Raw genomic sequence first — 27,393 nt, forward strand, 5'->3', positions numbered from 1 at the left:
TGCGTCAGCATGACGTCGGGGTGACGTCAGCTGGTCAAAGGCGCCAGCCCAGGTTAAACCTGACTAGTGGGGCCCACAGGTCAGTGACTCAGTTAGTTAACTGGGTTAATTAGGGTTAGACTAATTCTAACAAAAATGTCAGCAGGGCTGGGCCCACGTGTCAGTGGCTCAGGGTTAGTTTAGCGAGGGGATTAACACCTAACGGCGGTGATTAGCACTAACTAACACCTAACTAATCTAGTTAGGGCCGGCCCCACATGTCATAGTCTCTGGGCGGGGCCTAGCCGGGGTCAAAGTGGGTCAAACCCACCGGCGACTCGGCGCCGGCGAGGTCAACGGCGGCCGCGGGCTTCGGAAAAGCTCCACAGAGCACGGTTGGATGCGCTGGAGGCAGCTCTAGGACGCTGGCGGCGCGTCGCGTCGGATGGTGGTGGTCTCTGGGCGTAGAATGGCCTGTAGCATCGCCGGCGACGACCACAGCGGCGGCCGGAGTTTGAGCGAGCTTGGGGTCGGGGCTACGGCATGCAAAAGGACAAAATGAAGCTCCCTCGAGGCTCCACGTGTTGCTGCGAAGCGTTTGGATGCACTGGCGTGACCAAATGGTCGCTGGAGCTATGCCGGCGAGAAGCTCGGGCGGCGGTGGTTCTCGGTCTCGAGGAACGCGGCGGCTAGAGGACGGGAAAGCTGCAGGAAAAAGAGGGGAAATGCGGCGGAGCTCACTGAGACTACGATGAGGTGGTCAGCGAGCTCGGGGACGTCTTCGTTGCTGCGAATCGAGCAGCGGCGATCGCCGGCCATGGCGATGAAGACGGTGGTGATGGCGTGGTTTCGGGGCACCCGGCGTCGCGTGCGTCGGCGTATAGCTTCACGGATCCGAGGCGGAGCTTCTGGGCTAGCTGGATGGCCGCGGGGATGCTGGTGGCCGCGGTGGCTCACGGCGGCGTGCTCAGGCGCGTGAGGGGAAGAGCGAGGGAGAGAGACAGAGGAGAGGGGAGGGCACGGGGGAGAGTGAGAGAGGGTAGGGGTGGTACGTGGCGGCTCCAGGAGCCTCTCCCGCGTCGGCAGAAGCAGGAGGTGGCCACGGCGTGTGGCCGCAGGCGCCGGGCACGCGCCCTCGCCTACTGGCGTGAGGAGGAAGGCGACAAGGAGGAGCTGGTGGGCTGGGCTGCAACAGTGCTGGGCCAACTGGGTGCTAGGTAAGCTACAGGTACTTTCTCTCTCTCTCTCTCTCCTTTATTTCTGGTTTTCTATTTATTCCTCTGTTTTGAATTAATAAAAATACTAATTCATTTCCAAAATTCCTGAAATGACTTGTGGGCACATTTGGAAATATTTCCAACAGCCCTCAACCACTTCCAGAATTATTTGGGCATTTTAATTATTTATAGCAGTTAAATGCCCAAATTCAAATACTTAATGAGTTCATTCAAAAATCCAAATTGATCTAGAAAAATGTGCACCATTTTTGTCAGAGGTGCTAGACCAATTCAAAAAAGATGAACATTTCTAAAGGGCATTTTGGGTTCATTGAAAAGATTTAAGTTGAACCTAGTTGAATTTCATTTGCTGCTAGGGTTTATCAGTTCCCATTTCAACTTTCAAATAAATTTTAGACATGATTCATGGGTGCTGATGCAACTAATTACGAACAAATTCTAGGGATGTGACACCTTGGGCCTGGGGGCTACTGTCGGCGTTCTGGGAACGGGGGTCCCCAGACTTGCCTGCCTGCGGCCCGCGGCGTGGCTGTGCTAGCGGGCATGTACGACCCATCTTCCTCAACAAGGCATTCAACACCCTCGCGAGGGGCCAAGCGTCGCGAGGTGAATGACACAAGAGCTCCTCAGGAGTGGCCTCACCAGGTTGCCTCGCGAGGAGCGGAGAGATCAAGGCAGGGCAAACCTCGTGAGGTTCTCGTGACATGAGCCATCACGATCAAGATCAGGCGGGCGCCAGGCGGGAGCCAGTGCGCGCAGTGTCCTTGTTTCCTCTTTGGTACTAAGGGAGCAAGCGCAGGCGCAGAGTACCGAGGCATCAAGCAAAGGTTTCCATATTAGTGCAACGAGACCAAGACCAGCAGGATGACAAGACGAAGGTCACCATGGAGCCTAAGGCGGCGTCACCACCAGAGCCTTTTGCAGGCGAAGACCGCTTTTGTCAGGATAAGCTGTACTAGCTATCCCCTTTCAAATTGGCCGTTGTTGGCTCCCTTCCCGCTCAATATTTGGGAAGAGGACCAGGGCCTATATAAGTACAACTAGCCACCGTAGTAGGGGGGGGATTCCATCTTCCACCCTCACACCCACAAGTTCACTGAGCACAAGAACACCTCAACCTCAGGAAGCTATTCTTCCCCTTGTACTGTTCAACATCAGCCTAAGAGGCAATCCATCACCACCACACTGGAGTAGGGTATTACACCACAACGGTGGCCCGAACCAGTATAAATCCTGTGTCTTTTGTGTTGTGAGTTCGTCGAGTTCGTCCGCGAGATCTTAGCAAACCTAGGGCGTGGATCTGTAGGGGGAAAGAACTTCGCGCGCACCCCAGAGTTCAAACCTTAAGGGTTTTGCCGGAACATGTTATCTGACAGCAGTGCAACAAAAGGTCGCAATAGCAACAAGGTGAAGTAGAAAACCCTATTTACACAGAGGTGCAAAGGAAACAACTACTGGTCAATAAGGGTGGATGACACGGAAGCCCACAAAAAGAAGCATATAACTTATCTAAATGGGAAAGAAAGCAAGACAGTAGCATTTCTCAAGCATTGGCATTGATTCATATTAATAGAGATATTATATTAACAATAAAATTTGTGAAACATGTAATTTGCTTTTAACTGTGGCATTGCTTCAATTTTCCAGCGGCATTATTAGATTAACAACAGCTAAAGAGTTGTATGGGACAGTGGATGCACAAGCACCATGTGCATCTACCGATGTATAAAGGGGTGCACAGTCTGTTGCAACAAACAACCAAGGAGAATATTTGTGTTGGTCCCATTTTTTATCTTTAGACACCTTTCCCTATGTGAGGGCAGCAAATCTAGTCCTGCTCAAACTATACGGCCTTGTCCCCACCCACAGAAAGATCAGTTCCTTATAGATGTGTGTACTGCGTTTGTCATTGTTTTCCATTTTTGACCAACATAGGTGTTGCATAGCTAGTCTGTACTACTTTCCCCCTTCCTTTCCTCTTTGAACCACGTCCTAAATCATGCTATACAACTTTCCTCACAACTTTCTTGTTTGATCCAACACCTAGATTCGAGTGCAAAAGCAAAAAAATCCACATGCAAATAGAGCAATGGCTGTGGATTAAGAAAATTATACCTTAAGGTCCTTGGGGTGTGGCTCGGTGGGTGGTCGGAGGCCGGTCTGCCCACACTATGTACGGAGGCAGGAAGAAGGGGTCACAGGCCCTCCCGCGTCGCCGCCGGGTGAAAGGGAACAGCGACACCGGCAGTGGATTCCCTCCCTCGCCGATGGGGACAACGTTAAGCCTCCTTTCCTTCCCCGACGGATGGGATCCTGCCGGCTCTTTGACCAACAGTGAGGGGAGAAATAGAGGAGAGGCCAACGCATTCTTGTTTTAGTTGTTTAGATCTGGATAGGGTGAGAGAGTGTGTTGAGAGCAACTCCAAGCACTGAGGCTCCAGCGTGTATATATATAGTGGAGAGAGAGAGAGTGTGTGAAGAGAGCAAACCCTAGAAAAAAAGCATTGAGGCTGCATAGTTGGAGTGGTTTTCTTTTTCTCTCCATAAAAATCTTTTAAATTGTGCACGAAACGGAACTCTTTATTTAACGTACTACTAGTGAAGAAAAATACTTGTAGGGCAAATCTAACACCAGAAGAAAATTTAACGCTCGAAGGAGTCAACTCAAAATTAACGCTCCACGCCTCCCGGTCGCACTTACTATCATTCACGCGTGGTACACGACCCTCCGAAGCAACAACTGAACCACACACGGTCGAAATATAGGAAAGGTGGGCTGCACCATCCTACAATTTTAAATATTTTTGGCACTTGTATTCGGTCTAAGTCAGTGTGCCACCATATGCACTAATGGTTACAGCGGGTGCTAAGAAACTAGGGCATATTGAGAGTAACTTCCATGCCATTTATTTGTAGGGTCACTTGCAAACTGTGAAACTGTGAAACTCTATTCTCCTCTTATTTAGTGGGTGAGGCAAATCTTTTGCCTCCGTTTTGAAAAAAAAATATGAGAAATTCAATTATTATTATTTAGCATGTACAATTTGCTCTCCTTCGCCAGCGCGAGAAAGCGACCGACTGCACGGTACACTATGAATGCTACCATGCACCATGGCATGCATGCGTACACGCACTCATCTTAGAAGGTGCAGCGGGACCAAGGTGCAAGCAGATTGGAGGAGAAGGAGAAACTTGACGGTCCTTCCTCCAATCAAAGCCCTGATTTCTCTCTCTAAAGGCAACAATTAATCACAACAATTAAGAGATGCCATTTTAGCTACCATGTTGGGCCACGTATTAACTCGCATGCAAGCCAACTTTAATTTCTTGACTAATCAACGCGTAGTTGCGCTCCATGCATTGGGTTTCTGGGGCAGATAACAAGGAAGAGTAAGTAACGCTCGCTAGCAATGAGGCTAGGAGGGGATTGTGATGCGAAGTTAATGGACGATGCCTAAACATTTTGGGAATATCTGATTTTCCTCAGTTGACTTAACACCTAGACGGAGGGAGTACTACCTCAGTCCAGGTTTGATGGAATATTCGTCACCTCTTCTATTCTTGTACGTACTCCATTTATCTCACTTCCTGTGGCTTCCCACTCCCACGATATACCTATTCTATGAACATGTGTGTGTGTGTCCGTTTTAACAGCATGTGTGTGTTAGAGAGAGCGACACGTCGACCTACTCCTACAGAGAGATGGTGTGTAGTGTATGATTTAGCCGCGAGAGTCGCTGCATCCTCTCGTTTCTGGGCGTCCGGTAGGGACAGCTGCCACGCCCGCTCCTGACCAGCCTGGCCCACCCAAAGCCCCACCATCGCCCACGCGCGCTTCCCGCCAAAAACGGTCAGCGCCGCTCCAGAGAATCAGTGCCGCGTTCATGCCCGTGCAGAGCGGACGCGACCTCTCACTAGCACATGCGTTGAAGGGAGAAGCGGATTCAAGAGTGATGGTTGCTTCGTCTGTCCAACTTACTACTGGGTCTATGTGATTTGAAGGCTCATTGGTCATTATTACTAAGGTGGTACGACCATGCTAAGTCTCAGTTGCACTGTACACTTTACTTTGGTGCATGACACGTCACCGGATGCTGGATGTCCCATGTTTCGGCGAAAGGAGGTAGATTACAATTTTCTCCATTCTTACAGCCAAGGAGTGCGAAAGCAGTGAAAACACGCAAGCTCAGTGATTACATGGCCCACCTCACACTATTACCATATTTTCTGGACACCGTCTGACACCTAACTCTTTAGTACATAGTAGTACGTACTGTAATTTCTCAGCGAGATAAATTAGTACAGTGCTATGAAGCTTCCAGCTACTGTTTCATGTAACTTGCGTCCAAGGTTGCCCCGTTGCAACATTCCATCAAATACAAAGGAGACTAACATGCATGCTATTGCATCTAATATAAATGATTGACAAATCATAGCCAATATGTACTCCCTCCGTTCCAAAATAAGTGTCTTTATTTTGGAACAGAGATAACTAAAGAAAAAATGATCCATGCAGTCCCAATGCCTTGAACCCTAAACCCTAGCTAGGCTTTAATTTGCTGGCGACGATGAACCTTCCGAAGAAATGAGGTTTGCAACCCTTTGACCGTCAGATCATTTTGTGCAGTTTCACTAAAATCGAGCTGAGTATCCCCGTGGAAAAGAAATTGAAGAAGCATGATTAGAATAAGACTAGTGGGACTAGTTGATGAGATATAAACTCATCACAAATACAGTAGAAGCCAGTAGAGGTACTTGCGGGGCAAAGAAGTAGAGAAATATCCACATGGAGCGATGTGGGCAGCTGGGGCAGTGGTGCAAGCCGGCTGTAAAGGAAGTTGTACCTGAGGGATGTCAGGATGTAGCTAGCTTAGAGGAGGGCGGCGGGAGGTGGCAACTGCCCACGTAGCGGCAGTGAGCAAGGGACGAAGGCAACCGCACCGGTTTTGTGAGGGAGAACGGCGGGGACCCCTGACCGGGATGCACCGACAGTGTGGTTTTGCCGTCGGCGACGTCAACCGCATCTACACAAAGCATCCACCCCTTCCCCCGGCGAACGTGATCCGCCCGGATGTTAGATATGTGGCCATAGTCGTTTTGTGCGAGAGAGTGTGAAGAGAGCAACCCCAACAAGCAACCGTGTAGGCTCGTCCTGGCTATGTATATAGTGGAGCGGTTTCTTTTTCTCTCCATATGAACCTATTTATATTGCGTACGTGCCATTGAAGAAAAATAACTTTATTTCTAAATAAAGTGGTACCGTTCATGCGTGGTTCCCGACCCTCCATTAAGTGAGTAACTACTACTACTAGACGCGTCAAATTATCACGTGGGCTGCATCATCTTACAGAAATAAGCTCCACCGTATCACGTGTGTGGTCGGGGAAGACACAAAGAGTGCTACTAGTACGTGCATGGGTGCGTGTACCTCTTCTCTTTGAGCATGGTTATTAAAAGTATAGCCAACTACTCTACCACGCAGTTATTATATGGGCAAAGAGTATAGGTGGTAATAATGACTAATGAGCCGTCAAATCACGAGGCCCGCCTTTATCTACTATTTAACGGAGGAAGCGGCCATCATTTCACTCCTCGTTGAATATCCATCCGCTAGCTGCTACCTCAGCAAATAAATAAAAATCTATTGCTACCTTCGCAGCATGGTTAATAAGATTACCATGTCAATCACGACATAGAAATATCATTCACTGATACAATAGGGATGGCTCTAAGGCTGGTGATTTTTTTACTTTGTCTCTTTCTCTTTTTGTCTCATTTACTCATTTTACATAGGAGCATGTGTAGAGGATGGCTATTCCTTTCTATGAGACTTCTTCGTGGAGTTTAAGACTAAGCAGCTCCAATATTAGTGCCGCTGCCCACCACTCTGAATCGTCCCATCTATGATACTCCCATTGCAGCAATGAGGTCCACTAGGTCTAGCACGTTCTGTAAGAAGAGACTGTCAGGCAAAACATACATTCTTGTTGCTTCTTCCTCATACACTATGTACTACTAGTACTACTATTCATTCTCCTATAAACCTTGCGCTTGTCATCTCAAAAATATTATAACCTTGCGCTTGGCTCTTCGCCTCTTCGGAAAGTCGAGCAATGATGGTACTATAGTATATAGTTCTGGCTATCTGAGACCGAATGAATTGCTGCATGTCCACCACGCGGGCGAGGGTCGAGGGAGAGTGCGTAGTACTACGCCCATTTCCATATGGACTACATAAGGAGCAAAATGAGTGAATCTACACTCTAAAATACGTCTATATACATCAGTGTTTGCAGTATGTACTAGTAGTTCATATTGAAATCTGCTAAAAGACATATATTTCCAAAAATATGATAATCTCTCTAACCAAGGTAGGGAAAAGAAGTATATATACGTCTAACGGAGGGAGTAGTAAAATTTTCTCCTAGTCTTGCGAGCCACCGCGCATGTGGGCAAGGGAGCGAGCGTAGGCGTAGTAAGCAAGCTTCTCCTTGTCCTGTGACTCTGCGAGCCACCATGCCCGTGGGCAGGGGAGAGGGCATACTAAGCAAGTTTCTCCTCGTTCTGCGAGTTGTCGGGACACATCAAAAGTAGTACAGAGCATCTCTAGTGTATAGAGTCTTGCCTCTAAGGTAGGCCCCACATGGTTTGCCTCTTTTTTTAAATAACGCGTCAAGCCAAAATTTGTTTGTTCACCCGTGGTACACGATCCTCCATCAAGTGGACAACTAGTACACGTGTAAAATTACCACGTGGGCTACCTTTTCGTACAGAAATGAGCTCCACCGTGTACCGGCGCGGGTGTGGCCAGGAACGAGACGGGAGTACGTGCGCCGTGCGTGCACCTCTTCTCTTCGTGCACGCCCCCACCTTTGTAGGTGTCTGTGAGAGAGATACAAACCTAGAGAGATGGTGTGTGCGTTCGTGAGTGTTTTTTAGGGGCGTGCTTTCGTGAATGTATGTGTGGGAATATGTGTCGATGATATCTACTCTTATAGAAAATAGAGTTGGTGATGATGGTGTGCCTGCCATCCTGCAATATCGGCCGTCCGATTTATATCTGATGGATAGGAAGGAAACTATGGAAGTTTTGCAAAAAGATACCCACACCCCTCTCCACATTTGCAAATAAGGCCTTCCCTTGTTCATCCTTTTCTCTCACAAGATAAACTACTCATACAAATGCATCTTGATGTTCTAGCCAGTCTCAAACAAAAATGTGACACATGCAACGTGTGTGAAATAGAGGCCTATCTGTATCATATATAGAGGGGGTGATCCACGAGAAGAGAGGGAGGGGTCATAGATATCGATAGAGTCGAAGAGAGGATCAAGTGTGTGGGTGCGAGATCAATGAAGAGAGCCATCAAAATTGTGTGTGCACGTCAAAGATATAGTGGGACTAACCTACCAGAACGTCAGAGGGGAGAGGGCAAGTTTGTGTGTGGCGGGGAGACATGACTAGAGCGCACGATGTATCGGTGTGTGTCTGGGGGGATGCTGAGACCTAACTAGAGAGGTAGATCGATTTGTATATGTGTTGAGAAGGAGAGATCTATCCATGTCTTGAGGGAGATCGGTCGACATCCATACATAAGTGAAGGACGGGAAATAGGTTGGGACACACACACAGACAGAGAGATAGAGATAGAGATAGAGAGAGGTAGAGTGCCGGAGGGGTGGTGCAGTTGCTTCTCAGAGATGGTGGGAGAGGCCTACTAGACAAACTGAGGGTACAACTGCAATATCAAGAGGAGTGGGGTTGTGTTTCTGTGTGTGCGTGTGCGATAGATGTGTCAGAAGGCATGCATGGATGATGAAGGGGGACCGTGGGTTTGGTAAGCAGACCTAACTAGGTCGGTAGATCAATTTTTGTGTGTCAGAGGAAGGGAGAGACATAACTAATGAGGTAGATTGATCGGCACGTGGGGAAAACGATTTATAAATGACCTAGCTAGCTATATGTATAGTGGGAGATTGGTCGGCGTACATCCATTTGTTAGATGCAAATAAGGCTGAGAGAGACGGATAGAGAGAGAGAGGGATGGAGCTAGGAGGCGGTCCGAGAGGCCTACTAGATACGGCAGAGGAGTGTGCGATTGTGAGATCGATGCAAATAGGGACAAGGCAAGGATAGGGAAAGGAGGAGATGGAAACTGTGTGTGTGTGTGGGTGTGTTTGGTAGGCAGACATCGCTAGAGAGGTTTATCGATCGGTGTGTGTCGGGAAGAAGGAGTTGTGGAGACTGTGGGAGAACAGCCTAAAGAAAAAAAATGAACGTGCGCGATGGATAGTGTCGGGGAAACGACACCTATGGGATCACAAGAATCCCTACTACGGTTGCCGGGGCGCAGGGTTGCAAGAAGAGCAGGATCAATAGCCAGCACGAGGATCGTTTACCCAGGTTCGGGCCACGAGGATGCGTAAAACCCTAGTCCTGCTTTGGTGGGTGTATTTCAGAGAGTTCTTGAGTTCTCGAACTAGCTGTGGTGAGTCCGTGGTTCGAAAGAGCCGAATCCTCCTCCAGTATGCCATGGGCCTCCTTTTATGGTCGAAAGGGGCTGCCACAGTGGCACACAGGAGGTGGAAAGGCGCACAGTGCCTTGAGCTTATCGCTCGTATTACAGGACAAGACACATTTAATGCGTAGCTTAGGTGTCCCTCTGCTTTATCAGGGATGGGGCGAGACCTGTCCCGTCCGTCGCCGCTCCTCCTTGCTTCGACACGCGCCTTGGCCAGCGATGCGTGCGGCGGCATGTAGGCAGGCAGGCAGCTGAGGTGGCGCGGTGGTGGAGCCTTCACGAAGATCTGCATGCCGCCATGCAGGCGCTCGATGAGTTGGCCTGGGAGCTACATGTTGCCACGCAGGTGCCCGCCCAGCTGGTTGGGCTGGCAGCTGCATGCGAACGGCAGAGGAAGCTTGGTTGGCGTGGGCCTGGCGGTGGCCCCGTTGGCCGTCCTTGGTGAGGGCCTTGCCGGATGGCCCGGCAAGGATCTTGCCGCGTGGCCCGGCAAGGGTCTTGCCGTGGCGCGCTGTCGTCCCCGGCAAGGACCTTGCCGGGGGTCTGGTGGCCTTCCTCGGCAAGGATCTTGCCGAGGATCGTCGTCTTCTAATCCTCATCTGATCTTGAATATGTCTTCACAAAGATCTACATGCCACCGCAGAGGTGCCTTCCCGAGCCCTGGCCCCACATGGATGATGGCGTTGGGGACCGTGGGCTCAAGGGTGGCTTGCTCTGTTGGTGTGGGGCGAGCTGCTCCGGCAAGGGTCTTGCCGGGGATGCTGAGGCTGCTCCGGCAAGGGTCTTGCCTGGGGAACCTGCTTCGTCCCTCTGCTCTTTGTGGTCTTGGTCTTGGCGTTGCTCGGATTATGTTGGGCTTCGATCTTACCTCGACTCACCTCCCCTGTTCTGCTTGGTGTGCCCGTGGGTGCGGCTCCGACTGCCCGTGCACAGGTAAAGGGGTACAAAAGCGTGCCCCTCTTTTTGTACACCGACAGGAGCCATGGAGAAAGGGAATACGGGTCCCTCGACGGTGGCGGCAAGGCCATGGTGGTGGAACTGGCCGCAAGGGGAAGGGGGAGGGGGCGAGGCCATGGGCGAGGTCGGGGCAGAGGTTGTAGTGCTCGGGGAAGAGGAGGATGGGGCGGCGCGCCGGCTTCGCCCCTGCCAATGGTGCCTTTCTCAATGGAAGGCCATGTTGGAGACCAGCCCCGCGAGTTCTTCATTAGGCTGCGCCGGCCTCCGCGTCGCCGTCTCCGTCTTCCCACCCCATTTCCTCGGGAGATGGAGCGTGACTGGCCCCAATCCCTTAGATTGCACATGAGGGGTTGTGGGAATGGGGGCACGCGGGTTGACGTCGACTTCCCGGCTCCTCGGGTCATGTACCTCCGTCGTGGGTGGAAGACGTTCGCTCGTATCCACAGCCTGACGGCGGGGCTTGTCCTCTACTTCAAATTGATGGAGGACGGCCTGCTTTCCGTCAAGGTCTTCGGAGACTTCGGGACTCGCCTGAAGTGCTGCGTGGAGAGCTCATCCGATGGAGATTCCGATGATGGAAGCTCTTCCTCGAGCGAAAGTGATGAGGAGGACAGCGGGGCAGATGACGGGGATGAGTCCGACTAGGCTTCGGACACCCCGCGCCTGGGCGGGTGCGGCAGCAGCAACATCTGCACCTGGCTGCTCCTCCGGCAGGGTTTTGCCAGGGGTGGGGCCAGCTCCTTGAACTTCTCGGGCCCGTCTCCTTGGGCGGCTGGCGTCGGGAGGCTGCGAAAGAGGAAGAGGGCGGGCGGCAAGGCCGTCAACTCGGAGTACGCGGGCACCGACGCCTTCGTCGCGTACTGCCGGTCCTGCCGCCTCGTCTTCCAGCTCCTTTCCCGGCACCGTCATCACCGGCCTACAGGCCGTGGGCGGCCACCGAGGTGTTCTCTTGGCGCTTTCTGCTGCTCGTAGCTCGCCTAGGTGCCCCTTTTGTCCTCTCGCCTCCTTGACCCGCCTCCTGAGGAGAGGGACAAGAAAGGGATCACGGGCACCTTATCTCTTTTTTAATCTGTAAGCCTTCGGGCCTTGTTAAATTTAGAGCTTGTAATCCCCTTTGTTCATGTTTTTCATTCTGTACGGACTGTACCTCTGTGGGATGTTTTTAATGAAAAAGGGATGTTTGCCGGGTTTTTCATTCGTGGGTAGACCCCACGACAAGGAACGAATCCTTGTTATAATTTAAGATAAACGTTTTCACCCGGCAACAGGCCTTGCCGTCCCCCTACTTCGCTCGACCATTCTCGCGCCCTTGTGGAGGCAGGGATGAAGCGGGCTTAGGCTCCTTGTTCTACTTCCTTGCCACCGCGGCTACAACCAAATCCGGGCCCAGGAGATAATCCTTGGGTATAGAAAAGGGGAGCACGGTGGCCTAGAAACAGAACGAGGTTTCACATATCCCAGTTCCGTTCCGAAATGCATGATAGAGGATGAAAGACTTATCTGGATCTGCAGCCCCCGGCAACTCTGGTTTGCCAGGGTCGGGATGCCGGTCCGTTTCCCTTCTTCCAAGTAGCTCAGCAGAAGTGCTCATGTGCCCTGCGAACCAAAGGAGGACAGAAAAGAAACATATAGAGGCGCACTCGACCTCTAGGCTAGGGGTTAGTCGCCGCTAAGCACTATCAACCCTAACCAAGGAAGAGACTCGACCTAGCATGCATGCTATAACTTAGGGTGCCAGCACTTCATTTATTTATGCTCAGGGTCTGCGCCTGGCTTTGTACAAAGGGTTACATGCCTTGTCGGCAAAGCTTGTACAAAAGGTGGCTTACCGGGAGGCCCGGCAAGCCGCGCCTTACGGGTAAAACTTGCGAAGATGCTCGATGTTCTAGGAGTTGCTCACTGGGACAACATCTTCGGTCTCCAGGCGGACTGCGCCAGGCCAGGTGACTCGTATTACCCGATAAGGGCCTTCCCAGTTTGGCGTCAACTTGTTGGAATTCTTGGCCGACTGAACGCGCCGAAGAACAAGGTCGCCTTCCTCAAAGCTTCGGGCATGAACCTTGCGGCTATGGTAGCGGCGCAAGGCTTGCTGGAAGCGCGCTGCTCTCACAGCCGCCCGAAGACGATCTTCCTCAAGGAGCGTTGCGTCATCTTGGCGCAACTGCTCTTGCTCAAGCTCATCATAATCGAGCACTCGAGGTGACCCATATATGAGTTCCGTGGGTAGAACTGCTTCTGCCCCGTATACCAGGGTAAAAGGTGTCTGGCTGGTGGCTCGATTTGGCGTCGTCCTGATCGACCAAAGAACCGCCGGCAATTCATCAATCCAGCGCCTTCCGCTCTTGCGCAGCTTGTCAAAAGTCTTTGTCCTTAGGCCTCGCAACACTTCAACATTTGCCCTCTCTGCTTGGCCGTTGCTCCGTGGGTGTGCCACGGAAGCAAAACAGATATTGCTGCCGAGGTCTTGAATGTATTGCATGAAGGTGTGGCTTGTGAACTGCGTGCCGTTGTCGGTGATGACTCTGTTTGGCACACCGAAACGACAGACCAGTTCCTTGAAAAACTTGACAGCTGATTGTGCAGTCACCTTTCTCACTGCCTCCACCTCCAGCCACTTTGTGAACTTGTCGATCGCAACGTACAAGTACTCAAAGCCCCCGACATCGCGGGGGAAAGGGCCCAGTATATCGAGCCCCCAGACCGAGAATGGCCAGGAGAGAGGGATTGTTTGAAGGGCTTGAGCTGGTTGATGAAGCTTCTTTGAATGGAACTGACACGCTTCACACTTGGTTACTAGTGCCGTCGCATCCTGGAGGGCGATGGGCCAGAAGAAACCTTGCCGGAACGCCTTCCCGGCAAGGGCCCTCGACCCTATGTGGGAGCCACATATGCCTCCATGTATCTCCGCCAACAGCTCCAGTCCTTCCTCCCGGGGGATGCACTTCAATTTCACACCGTTTGGCCTTCTCCTATACAGGACGTCATCGATGAACTGGTACAGGGCAGACCGACGGGCTACTTTTTCCGCTTCTTCCTGGTCCTCAGGAAGCTCCACTGTTTGGAGGAATTGGACAGTATGCTGTGCCCATGCCGGAGCCTGGGGCTCGACGGCAAGGACCAAAGGCATTTCTTCCGCCATGGGAGCGGCTATCTCTACGGCCAGGGCTTGACGTCCTGCCGGAGCCAGTTGCTCTTGGGGAGGCTCAGCGTCCGCGGCAGCACCCTTGCCGGCAACCCCAGGGGGCTCGGTAGGAAAGTACTTGCCGGGACCTGACTTCCTCCGCTTGTTCTGCCCTGTTGATGGTTCGACGGATGGTTGAGTTAACCGGAGCAAAAAGGTACCTGGTTCCACAGGTTGCTTGAATGCGGCACGGTTTGACAGGTAATCGGCGATGTCGTTCTCCGCTCGGGGGATGTGCTCCGCTTGGATACCGTCAAAGCGTTCCTTCAGCTTCCTCACCTCATCTACGTAAGCTTCCATCAATGGGCTCTGATAATCCTTGTTGACCTATCTGACAACGAGCTGCGAGTCACCCCTGACGATGAGCTTCTTAACCCCGAGGTCTACCGCGATCCTGAGACCGGCAAGCAATCCCTCGTACTCAGCAGTGTTGTTGGTGGACATCTCCTTGGGGAAGTGCATCTGGATCACGTACTTGAGGTGCTCTCCGGTGGGTGCGACGAGCAGCACACCGGCACCGGCGCCTTGCAGTGAGAAAGCCCCATCAAAGTACATGATCCAGTCACGGTCTGCTTCCTTGCCGGGGAGAGTGGTCTCCTGGATTTCTTCATCAGGCGTCGAGGTCCATTCTGCAATGAACTCCGCCAAGACTCTGCTCTGAATTGTCGAGGTACTTTCAAACTTTAAACCAAAGCTTGACAACTCCAAGGCCCATTCCACAATCCTTCCAGTCACATCTGGGTTATGCAGTATCCGTTGCAATGGGCGGCGGGTGACGACAGTGATCTCGTGGGCTTGGAAGTAATGACGCAGCTTCCTCGAGGCCATAAGGAGGCCGAAGAGCAATTTCTGCACACCGGAGTACCTCGATCTAGCTCCCTACAAGAGGGAGCTGACAAAGTAAACCGGGTGCTGCATCATCTTCTTCTTCTGCATCACCTCACTTGACTGTGCGGGCACTGCTTCGGCGGCATCAGCTCTGCCGGGGGCCTCGCCTTGCCGGCGACAGGCCCTGCCGGGGGAATTTTGGGCTTGCCATCCACTGATTCTGCCGCCGTCACTGCCTCCTCGTTGACCTCCCTCTGCGCTACCAGCACGGCGCTGACCACTTGATTCGTCGCCGCCAGATACAGCAGCAACGACTCTTGTGGTTTAGGCGCAACCAGTATTGGCGTGGAGGAAAGGTATTTCTTCAGATCCTGCAATGCTGCCTCGGCTTCTGGGGTCCACTCCATTGGGCCTGCCTTCTTCAAGATTTTGAAGAAGGGTAGGGCGCGCTCGGCGGACTTGGAGATGAATCGGCTCATGGCGGCAACGCAGCCGGTGAGCCGACGCACATCCTTGATCCGCTTGGGCGCCTCAATCTGCTCAATAGCCTTGATCTTGTCTGGGTTTGCCTCGATCCTGCGCTGCGACACAAAGAACCCGACAACTTGCTGGATGGAACGACGAAGACACACTTCTCAGGGTTCAGCTTGAGGTTGATCTTGCGCAGGTTGGCAAATGTCTCTTCCAGATCTTGCACAAGAGTCAGCCCGTCCTTGGTTTTGACCACTATGTCATCCATGTATGCCTCCATATTTCTATGGAGTTGAGGTTCAAAACCAATCTGGACAGCTCTTGCAAACATTGAGCCAGCACTCTTCCACCCGAAAGGCATTCGTAAAAAGCAATACGTACCACATGGGGTGATGAATGCTGTCTTTTCTTCATCCTCTCTTGTCATGAAGATCTGGTGGTAGCCCGAGTAGGCGTCGAGGAATGATAACAGATCACACCGGGCTGTGGGGTCAACAATCTGGTCGATGCGCGGCAATGGGAAGGGGTCCTTAGGACAAGCCTTATTGATATCTGTGTAATCAATACACAGCCTCCACTTCCCATTCGCCTTGCGCACCACTACCGGATTGGCCAACCACGTCGGGTGGAGCACTCCTCTCACCAAACATGCCGCTTCCAACTTCCCGATCTCCTCTGTGATGAACTCCTGCCTCTCCAGAGCCTGCTTTCTGACCTTCTGCTTGATGGGCCGCGCGTGGGGGCAGACAGCTAGGTGGTGCTCAATCACCTCCCTGGGAACACCGGGATGTCGGATGCTTGCCACGCAAACACGTCGACATTCGCCAGCAGGAAGGTGACGAGTGCGCCTTCCTATTTGCTGTCGAGGGTGGAGCCTATGGTGAAGGCCCCTCCCGTGCCATCCTCCCTGACGGGCACCTTCTTGGTCTGCGGCGTCTTGGCTCGGGATCTCTTGCTCTTGTCAGTAGAGCTCTCTGGCACGTCCTCGATGGTAGCACAACACTCCGAGGAGGTGCGCTTGCCGGAGTGGGTGCGAGAGGTCTTGCCGGGCTTCTTCTTCCCTCCCGAGCCTTTAGCGGCAGGAGCAGGTGCCTTGACGGCCGCTGCTGCAACTGCTTCCCGGTAGAGTTGGTCGGCGCAAATCAGCGCGTCCTTCTTGTCGGAGGGGACGGAGATGATGGTCAACGGCCCGGGCATCTTTAGCATGTTGTAGGCGTAGTGTGATGTCGCCATGAACTTGGCTAGTGCCGGGCGGCCGAGGATCCCGTTTGAAGGCAAGGGGATCTCGGCCATGTCCAAGATGATCCTCTCCGTCCTGTAGTTCAATTCTCCTCCAAACGTCATGGGCAGTGTGACCTTCCCATTGGCTGGCTCCTCCCCGGATTGACCCCTTGAAACATGGCCGTTTCCTCGAGGTCTCCATCAGGGATTTGCAATCTTTTGATCACGACAGGCGAGATCAGGTTCAGGCCGGCCCCGCCGTCAACCAACATCTTGTTCACCCCGAGGTTGCGTATCGTTGGTGAGACCAACAATGGCAAACACCCGACCGCGGTAGTGCAGTTAGGGTGGTCCTTGGCATCAAAGATGAGGGGCGTGCTGGACCACTTTAGCGGCTTCTGAGCATCGAACGATGGCTCCGCTGTTGTAATCTCATGCGCCCACTGCTTGAGCTGGCGGTGAGAGGTATGCAACGAGGCGCCGCCATCGACGCACATGGCCTCCGTAGCCTTCTGGAACCCTTGCTCACCAGACTCGTCGTCCTCGTCGTGGTCATCGTCTTCTTGTTTCTTGTCACGGCCCCGGGCGGGCCTCTCTTGCTGGTTGTCCTTGCCGGGGCGGCTTCCTTGGCCGCCACGCTTCTTGCCAGATCCCTCAGCACCATCCTGGTCCTTCTCCTTGTCCCGCCTCTCGTACTCAGCTTTTTTGCTTCTCAGCAAGCAGCTCGACTTGTCGGCAGTTCTGGAGGTCGTGGCCCTTGGTGCGGTGGATCTTGCAGTATTGCTTGCCAGAGCTTCCTGGCTTGTCGGTAGCCGCCAAGGCCCGGCAGGCGGCGCACCCGGCAATCTCCTTGTCGGGGGCGTCTGCCTTGACCTTCTTGCCGGCACCGGTGTCGTCAGATCCCTCAACGGCAAGCACGGCCTTGCCTTTGCGTTTCTTGTTGCGACGCCGGCCCTTCTTCGTCGGGGTAGCGGCGTCTTCATCGGTAGAGTCAGTTTCCGCGCCGGCATCTTTGTCGGGGTACTTCCTTCCCTCTTTAGCCCGGGCGCACATATCGGCCAGAACGTAGAGCTCGGCCACATCCTTAACCTTGGTCATCGCCAGCTCTTCGCGCATCTTGCGGTTGTGCACGTTCTGGTGGAACACGCTGATCACAGCGGCGGGATGAACGTCGGGGATGTTGTACTGCACCCGGCTGAATCTCTAGATGTACTTGCGCAGGGTTTCCCCTTCCTTCTGGGGAATGATATGCAGGTCACTAGCCTGGCCATGAGCTTGGTGGCCTCCTGTGAAGGCGCCAACGAACTCATGGCACAGATCTGACCAAGAAGAAATGGAATCCACCGGTAGGTGCATCAACCAAGACATCACATTGGGCTTCAGCGCCAGCGGGAAATAGTTGGCAAGCACCTTGTCGTCGCAAGCCCCAGCAGCCTGCATCGCGATGGTGTAGATGCTGAGGAACTCGGACGGATGGGTCTTGCCAGTGTACTTCTCGCCGACGTCGGGCTTGAACGTGCCGTGGGACGGCCACTGGAACTGCCTCAGCTCACGGGTAAAGGCCGTCAACCCACCTCGTAAGGTAGGCCGCCGGGGCCCCCCGGTGCCGGGTGGTCCATAGCGGGTCCCGCCCGCTTGTCCGACTGGCGGCGCATTTCGCGCCGGCGCTCGACGGTGGTTCGAGCATCTTCGTGAGCTCGTTCCCGAAGGACCTGGCACTGGTCGCGGAGGGTCCACGGGTCGGACGACGCTACGGAGATGTTATCACAAGCGTCGTCACGACGGGCCGACGCCCGCGGTGGCTGGCGAGGAGGAGGAGAGTGCACCGTGGCCGTAGCTCCCCCGGTCCTCCCAGCGCCAGCATGCGGTGGCTCGGTGGTGCACCGACCCGAGGGCCCCGCCGGTCGCGGATCGTCTTTGTTGGCGACGGCGACGAGGCTCCGGATGGTGGCCCTCCACTCATCGAGCTTCTCCGCAGCAGGAGGGAAGTCGAGGAGCAGCTGCGCGCGCACCAAAGCTTCCGCTGGCATGGGCGGCGGCGACAGCTGCGTGGATCGCGGCACTCTTCGACTTCTAACTACGTTAGAAGGAGCTCCGTTACGACCCAGCGGCTGCGCGCCATTTTCGCCAGCGCTTCGGCGAGCGTGTTGAACCCCTTCATCTTGTGGATGACGCACACGGCTCTTCCCACGGCGGTGCCCTGGGTCACCAACGTGGTGACGCTGCTCGACGCGCCCAACATGGGAAGAGCGCGCGGTGGTCGCCGGTGTGGGCGTCTTGGAGGTCGCTGCGCCGCCCGGAGGTGGCACAACGACACCCCTGGAGGGCCCCGCGCCGCCTGCGGGGGTCCCAGCTCCGTCTTTGGGTCTGGCGGCGTGCGGCCGATCGTCTGGGGCGCGAACGACGCCGCTCGCCAGGCTCTAACTGCCTGGGCGATGCTGGTGCTCGCGGACCGCGGCCCGGGTCCTGTCCGCGACCGGTCCACTGCCCGTCCGCACCGGCACGGGCCGTTCGGCTGCCAGCGAGCCGATCGCCGTGGCCGTCTTCTTCTTAGGAGCCATGGTGACGAAGAACTGCTAGAACAGATTCTCCGAATTGCGCCCCCTACCTGGCGCGCCAAAGATGTCGGGGAAACGACACCTATGGGATCACAAGAATCCCTACTACGGTTGCCGGGGCACAAGGTTGCAAGAAGAGTAGGATCAATAGCCAGCACGAGGATTCTAGTTAGCCTAGCTGTGGTGAGTCTGTGGTTCGAAAGAGCCGAATCCTCCTCCAGTATGCCATGGGCCTCCTTTTATGGTCGAAAGGGGCTGCCACAGTGGCACACAGGAGGTGGAAAGGCACACAGTGCCTTGAGCTTATCGCTCGTATTACAGGACAAGATGCATTTAATGCGTAGCTTAGGTGTCCCTCTGCTTTATCAGGGACGGGGGCGAGACCCATCCCGTCCGTCGCCGCTCCTCCTCGCTTCGACACACGCCTTGGCCAGCGATGCGTGCGGCGCCATGTAGGCAGGCAGGCAGCTGAGGAGGCGCGGTGTGACCGTGGGCGCGGTTCCGACTGCCCGTGCACAGGTAAAGGGGTACAAAAGCGTGCCCCTCTTTTTGTACACCGACAGATAGAATGCTGAGGGAGGGAAGGGCAAGGAGGGCGTGTGCATGCACGAGAGAAAGTTAGTGCTAGCTACAAAGTTTAGAGGATTCTGTGGGTGTAAGAGACTAACAAAGATCATAATTCGATGTGAATGTGGATTCATATATTTGAATAAGAGATCATAGTGTTATAAACCTATGCATGCATGAATATAGCAGTGATACGCATGGTGTGGTTTTGGACAAGTTATACTATAATGTGATAATGTGTGGCGTTTGTAGCTCACAACTAAATATCGAACAATCTAAACCATACTATATATCGAACAATCTCACATTTTATTTGAATTTGTGATAATATGTGGCGTTTGCAGCTCACAACTAGATATCTAACAATCTAAACCATACTATATATCGAACAATCTCACATTTTATTTGAATTTGTGATAATGTGTGGCGTTTGTAGCTCACAACTAGATATTTAACAATCTAAACCATAGTATATATCGAACAATCTCACATTTTATTTGAATTTGTGATAATGTGTGGCATTTGCAGCTCACAACTAGATATCGAGCAATCTAAACCATACTATATATTGAACAATCTCACATTTCATTTGAATTTGTGATAATGTGTGGCGTTTGCAACTCACAGCTAAATACTTATAGGTGTAGGGGGCAGGGCACCATACATTATGTGATAAACACATTATACATATGAGGTCTGGTTTGGATTATGGAGATCTAGCTAGAACTTGAAATGTACAGTGATTTGAAATCAACATAAAGTGGATTCAGAAACACGAGTTCGAGTTCATATAGTACACATAGTTCATATCTAACTCGATAGTATTCATGTGGTGTGATGTGTAGATAATATCGAAACAATGGTTTAACTTGACAATAATGATGATTGTAGATCTTATTAAAATAGAGAAACGAACTCAAATTGTTTAACTCGACAATATCATATTGTAGATTTTATTCAAATAGAGAAACGAATTCGAATTTAGTTCGTATTGAAGCGTTAGTATATACATTTGGAATGCATTAAAATGTTCATTTGAGTAGCAGGTTGCATGCATTACACGTAGCGAAATATTTTGATTGAACATAACATGGATTCAAAGTTTTCAATGGCATTTCTAGTAATTCATATAGTAAAACGGGACTAGACTCTTTTGTGTGGTGCGAATTGATTTCTTTTTGTTTTTTCGTTGAGGGAAGTGTGAATTGATTTGGTACAGTACACGTTAGGCTTGTCCAGAAATTTCAACCTGCGCCTTGTTATCCCAAAATTATAAGATATCTCTTTGTGTCATTGTGCTCCTAAAATTCCCTCCATCTCAACCTGCGCCTTGCTATCCCAAAATTACGACACGCACGAAAACTCCCACCTCCTGCGAAATCCCGACACGTAAAATCCCCATTATACCCCTGAACCGAAAGAACCACCTAGTTCAAATCGATAGGGCTACTTTCGTAACTTACCCCACATTTTGGACAAGCGCATCCCTAAGCCATGGTTCCCCGTCTCATCCCCTCCACCCCCATACGTACACCGAGGCCGCGAAAGCCCGCGAAGCCCCACACCCGCCTCCGTCCGCCACCCAGCCGGACCCTCTTCCCCGACGACATCGTCCACTACAACAACTCGACGTCCCACATCCACAACACCGGATGAGGATCCGTCGTCGATCTCATCGTCCCGCTGGTTCAACCACCCTGTCCTCCACCTCCAAGCAGTTTCCCCGATGTTCGCCTCGTCTTTCATGCCATCTCCACTTCCACAGCATCGTCTTTACCTGCACCACTGGAAGAGCAGCACCATCACCGATTCCTCGGATGAAGCTGAGGCCTAATCGGCGCCACCAAAGAGGTCACTAATCGTTGCATTTTCTTCTTCATTCGATCTCACGATGCTGCCGGCGCTTGGTCCCGAGCCGCCATGGCGCGGCTCCATCTACGGCGGCGTCGCCAACCACTTCCTCCACGGTGTTGCTCCCTCGGCAGTGACGTACACATCACTCAGAGCTGCTACTGCTGCTCCGGCTCTCGCTGGCCCTGCTGCTGCTTCGGCTCTCGCTCGCACTGCTGCTCTGCTCTTGCTCTCGGATCCCTGCCTGGTCTGCTCTGGCTCTTGCTCGTGCTACTGCTCTTGCTCTTGCTCTCGGCCCCATGCCTTGTTTGCTTTGGCTCTTGCTCGCCCTGCTGCACTTGCTCTTGCCCTTGATTAAACTGCTGGTCTACTCTTGCTCGCGCTACTACTGCACGAGCAGTACCTCTGGCTCTCGCTCGAGCTCCTGCTGCTGCTACCCGAGATGCTGCTACACGACCAGGTGCCCCGGCTCTCGCACGCGCTGCTGCTCTGGGCGCTGCTGCTACTCTGCCCCAGCTGCTCTCTGGTAGTATGGTCCCTACTGGAGCGACTACCGATCTAGATCACTGTTACTCTGCCACAAGTGCTCGAGAAACCAAAACTATCAGTGCACTGCTTTTCTGCTACTAGTGCGTTTAGTTTCTATAGTAAAAATCAGTTTCGACAGCGAAATTCAGTTTCGACAGTAAAATTCAGTTTTGACGGCCAAATTCAGTTTCGATAGTTAAGTTCAGAGATGAGCGGCTATTGTATTTTACATCTAGCACTTTTTAGTTATGTATTTTACATCATCTATCGGAGATGCTATTAGAATACCACTTCACGTTGACGTTTTCTCTCTTGTCCTGCTTCAGCCTTGCCGTCGTACACCTCGCCGGAGCTGCTCCAACGACGAAGCCCTCCATCACAGCAGAGCAGCACCCTTATCTTCATCTCCAGGCACCTAATATCTTCTTCCCCTCCTCCACTGCCACATCAGCTGCAGCATCCTCAACGACCAACCCAATGATGCTGAGATCGACATGGCTTCGCCAACGAGGTTGGACACTTGCTGCATCACTTTTCTTCTCTAGATGTTATATATATTGTCCACTGAGCACACGTAGTAATATGAAATACGAATAGTTTCTCCTATACAACAAGCAGTGAGGTACTAGGCAACTTAGCTATCTGTCATGGACTCTCTCAAAAGCCATCATTATTTATTTCTGCGTGTTTGAGCTGTGCATGTGTAGATGGGCCTGGGAGTTGAGTTAGTAGGGCAGTGGCCTGGGTCCAAAGTAGTACAAGTAGCACAACAACATTTTTGGAGTGTAGGCTTTTGCCTGTTCAAGCCCGCCTACTAGAACTGCCAGTGGTTGAAAGGAAAAGTGAAGGAAAAACATAGGAATTGGAAAGTTTCCTATGGTACTACTATTAATGCATTTGATTCAAAGGAATGGAGCAAAGGAAAAATGTAGGATTTGCTCCTTTAGAGTATCTTTCAAAGAAAAACCGTAGGAATTTTAATATCCACTTGGCCCTCCTTTTCAAATTCCTATTCATGAAGAACAAGACTAAGTGTAGTAGCATAGAGAGGTGCTATACAAACGGTTTTAACCCCTTTCCGCGACTGCGTTCGGAACCATCGCCAAGTGAGTGAGTGCGATAGGGGGGTCCATCCCACACGACCCAGAATGTATATGCCCTCCTGGCACGCACGCTCGGCAAAATGAGGTCGTGTGCGACCGGCGAGCGCTCAAATATGGTTATACGTACAGTAGTGCTAAAAAATACAATTATACAGGTGAAATCATTTCCGGTCGTAAGTACTGTCGGGACCCCGATTCCAAGTCACACCGATCTAGCCTGTAACACCTCTTATCACTTTGCGGCCTCACGCACGGTACTCCCACGGGTGTCGCCTTACCATGGCCCGGGACCGTTTGCGCCTTTTGGCTTGCGTATATGACAATGTCGCTAGCATCCATATGACAGAGAATCCGGGCCGACATGGCTAGTCGTGAACCCAAAGCGGCACTAACTTACGGGGACAGGCATACATGAATCAACATCGAACATGTTGGTCAGCAGCGTGTGAATCCGGGCTGTAGCACTGGCTAACAGGACTTCGGGAACCCGGGCTGTAGCAGGCTAGGCAGGACTCCGGATGTCACCGCGTGACATTTCCCCGAAGGGACAGACCCAGGAACGAAGTGAATCACATGCCGGCCAGTCAAGTGTTCCGTAGCAGTAGTGCTGGGCTAGCAGGACTCCGGTGAACCGGGCTGTAGCGGACTACTATGGCTCGAGGAGGCACTAGACTACATTCCCCCATAAGAGAGGCTGCTAAGGATAGACAACTAGATTGTCGGATCCCACACATACCAAGCATTTGAATCATACACACAATATGCTCGATATGTGCAAATACAACATGGCATCACAACAAGACTCTACGACTCAGAGTATTTATTCATTAGGCTCCGAAGAGCCAGATATTACAAACATGGGTCTCATGACCCAACATTCAAAGCATACAAGTCAAACACATGCGGAAGCTTAACATGTCTGAGTACAGACATCTACAAATGAAAAGGCTGAGAAGCCCGACTATCTACCAGATCCTGCCGAGGGCACAAGATCGTAGCTGAGGTATCAAGCTAAACGTCGAAGTCCACACGGAACTACTAGCGAGACTGACGTCTCTCTGCAAAACATAAAATAAGCAAACGTGAGTACAAATGTACCCAGCAAGACTTACATCAGAACTATCTACATATGCATCGGTATCAACAAAAGGGGTGGTGGAGTTTAACTGCAGCAAGCCAGCTTTGACTCGGTGGCTATCCTAAACTACGACTGCAAGTAACTCTTTGAGGTGGCGCACACGAGTCCACAAATTCACCATACCAATACACCACTATGGATCCGCTCCCGTCTCCCTACGAGAACGCCATCCATAGCACTCACGCTTATCTTGCGCATTTTAGAGTATCCACTTTCACTTGTCTATGAACTGTTATAGGCAACCCAGAAGTCCATTTCCGCGGACACGGCTATTCGAATAGATCATATTAACCCTGCAGGGGTGTACTTCGTCACACACGCTCTCGCCACTTACCACCATGTACACGTCGTGTACCTCGGCAACCTTCAAGCGGAAGCCTGGCGAGGGAGTCGGCCACAGCCTACCTAAACACTCAAGTCTCTAGTCCAGGTTTATCGCCTATTCAGGTTCCATCCGCAGGGAGTCCGGCCGAGGTTTCCACATACGGCCCCGAACGATGTGTGCAGGGTTCCCGGTCACCAAACGGGCGACTCGGTACACCGGGCCACGAGCCTACCGCATCACAGCCCACCCCTTGGTCAGCGCTGTCCACGGCCTCCAGCTTACTACAAACACCAGAAACTACGTGCAACTCCTGGACAGAGGACAAGGGTGAATAAGAAGCCGAGGGGGTCCATTGGTTTCGGGCCCAATGCGTGGTAGTAACTGTATCATGGATCACAAACACAGAACTCAGTTCCTGAGGACGGCTTCAATGAGACAACCCACCATGTACTCCTACATGGCCTCTCACCGCTACCTTTACCAAATCGTGTTCACACACTTAGCTCACACACAGTAGGACATGTTCATCACCATTCCAATTCGTCCCCGACGAATGAGACCCGACTCAACTCTAAGCAGTAGCAGGCATGACAAACAAGCATGAATGAGTAGGCACATCAGGGCTCAAACAACTCCTACTCATGCTAGTGGGTTTCATCTATTTACTGTGGCAATGACAGGTCATGCAGAGGAAAAGGGGTTCAACTACCGCAGCATGTAACAGTTGAATCGATTGTCCTAATGCAGTAGAAGAGAGCAGGAGCGAGAGAATGGGATTGTATCGGAATGAACAAGGGGGTTTTGCTTGCCTGGCACTTCTGAAGATATTATAGTTCTTCATCGGTGTCATCGAACTCATCGTCGGAATCACGGCTATCGAGAGGGGACAATCACCGGCAAACAAGGAAGAACACAATCAATGCAATGCACAATATGATGCATGATCATGACATGGCAATATGACGTGATTTGGCCTAATGTAACTAGCAACAGAAAGGTTTGGGTTGATTTGAACTCAAGGTTCAAATTCAAATTCAAACTATGAATTCAAATAGTGCATTATCATGTTTTCACCTATACAGCAGGTATAACTTAGTTTGACATGCATGAAAATGATACAGATGGATAGATTGCATTTTTCTGATAATTTTTCATATATAAATTATTTCATTCTGAGCTACGGTTGATTTCATATGATTTTTAGAAGTTTATACTATTTTCTGGAATTTCCTGAATAATAATAAATCCAAAAAATGAGTTATTGCGTCAGCACTGCGTCACTGTGACGTCAGCTGGTCAACAGCGGCTGGTCCAGGTCAAACCTGACAGTGGGGTCCACACGTCAGTGGCACTTGCTCTAGTTAGTGATTAAGTTAAAACTATTAGGGCGCTGGGCCCACTTGTCAGTGACTATAGGTTGGTTAACTGGCAGTGATTAGCACTAATCACGCGGCCACGTCGGCACGCCGGAGTTGAATGCCGGCGAGCACATCCGACGACGGATGCTCCTCGGGATCGAGCTACGGGCAACCATTTGCCTCGCCGATTGCTGCTACAGGTTCCTCGGGTTCGCGCGCATCCAAAGGAGCAAGCGAGAGGAGATGGGGTGAGCTGTGGCTTTGGTGGTGGCGAGTGAGGCGGCGGCCGGAGTTCGGGCACGCTCGGACACAGAGTTTTGGTGCACGGGAGGACGAGCTGCGGGTTGCTACGGAGCCCTGCGGACTCGCTGAGCACGGGGGTGGGCTCGAATGCGTGGTAGATGCGCTCTAGCTACGGCGGTGCCATGGCCGGCGGCGGTGAGCTCTCGGGCTCGGTCGGAAGACGGGGCTAGGGGACGAGAACAGAGGGGGAGAGCGAGGGGGAAGCAACAGGAGCTCACAGTGAACTCTAAGGCGTCGTCGGAGAGGTCGGGGAAGCCCGGACGGTGACGAATCGAACGGGGCGGCGCTCGGAGCAGAGGAAGAAGACAACAGCGATAGCGGCGCTGCGGGGTGCTCCGGCGTCACGTGCGTCGGCGTAGAGCTTCATGGATCCGAGGCGGAGCTTGTAGGCTAGTTGCATGGCCGCGGGGATGCTGGTGCCCGCGGTGGTTCACGGCGGCGTGCTCAGGCACGTGAGGGGAAGAGCGATGGAGAGAGATAGAGGAGAGGGAGAAGGTCGGGAGAGAGTGAGAGAGTCCCAGGGGGTGCGTGGCGACGCGGGGGAGATCCAGGGTGACGGGGACGCAGGCAGGCAGGGTGGAGGTGGCCGGGGCGCGTGCCGGCGCGCTGCGTCCACGCGCTCTGCCTATTGGCCTGGGGAGGAAGACGACAGGAAGGACGAGGTGGGCTGGGCCGAATCTGCTAGGCCACCAGGTAAGTGGGCCTCAGGTAAGTCTCTGCTTCCCTTTTTTATTTCTTTCTGTTTTCTATTTTCTGCAATTGGTTCGATTTAGCAAAAATGCCAAACCACTTTGTAAAATGCTCAAAATATTTGTGGCACTTGGGAAATTATTTCCCACGGCCCTCAAATGCTTTCAAGATTATTTGGACATTTAAGAGTATTTATAGAATTTAATTGTCCAAATTCAAATACTTATGAATTAACTCCAGAATCCATAAATGTCCTAGAAATGTGTGCATCATTTTTGGGAGAAGTTTTCACCCATTCCAAAATTGATGAACTTTTCTGTAGGCCATTTTGGGTAGATCAAAAAGATTTAATTTAACCCTAATTGTATTTCATTTAGTGCTAGGGTTTTAACATCCCCATTTCAAGATTAATTGAAATCGAAAATGATGCATGGATGCAATGCCACTAATTACAAGAAGATTTCTAGGGCTGTGACAACTCACCCCCACTAAACAAGAATCTCGTCCCGAGATTCAAGAAGTGAAGTAAGAAGACAGAGGGGTCACAAAACTATCACAGTCTTCTCAGTCCAACT

The 27,393-nt window shown here is 52.0% G+C and overlaps 1 protein-coding gene across 1 annotated transcript in view; it reads right to left on the bottom strand.

Annotated features, from left to right (window-relative positions):
- Positions 1-280: 280 nt before the first annotated feature.
- Positions 281-27,393, bottom strand: part of LOC141027864 (uncharacterized) — a 79,346-nt gene continuing 52,233 nt past the window's right edge. Inside the window, exon 2 of the mRNA XM_073505409.1 lies at positions 281-684. Coding sequence (XP_073361510.1) covers positions 281-684 — 404 coding nt within the window. The remainder of the gene's footprint in view (positions 685-27,393) is intronic.

The sequence above is a fragment of the Aegilops tauschii genome, chromosome 1, assembly GCF_002575655.3.
Source record: "Aegilops tauschii subsp. strangulata cultivar AL8/78 chromosome 1, Aet v6.0, whole genome shotgun sequence".
In the NCBI taxonomy this organism is placed as follows: Eukaryota; Viridiplantae; Streptophyta; class Magnoliopsida; order Poales; family Poaceae; genus Aegilops; species Aegilops tauschii.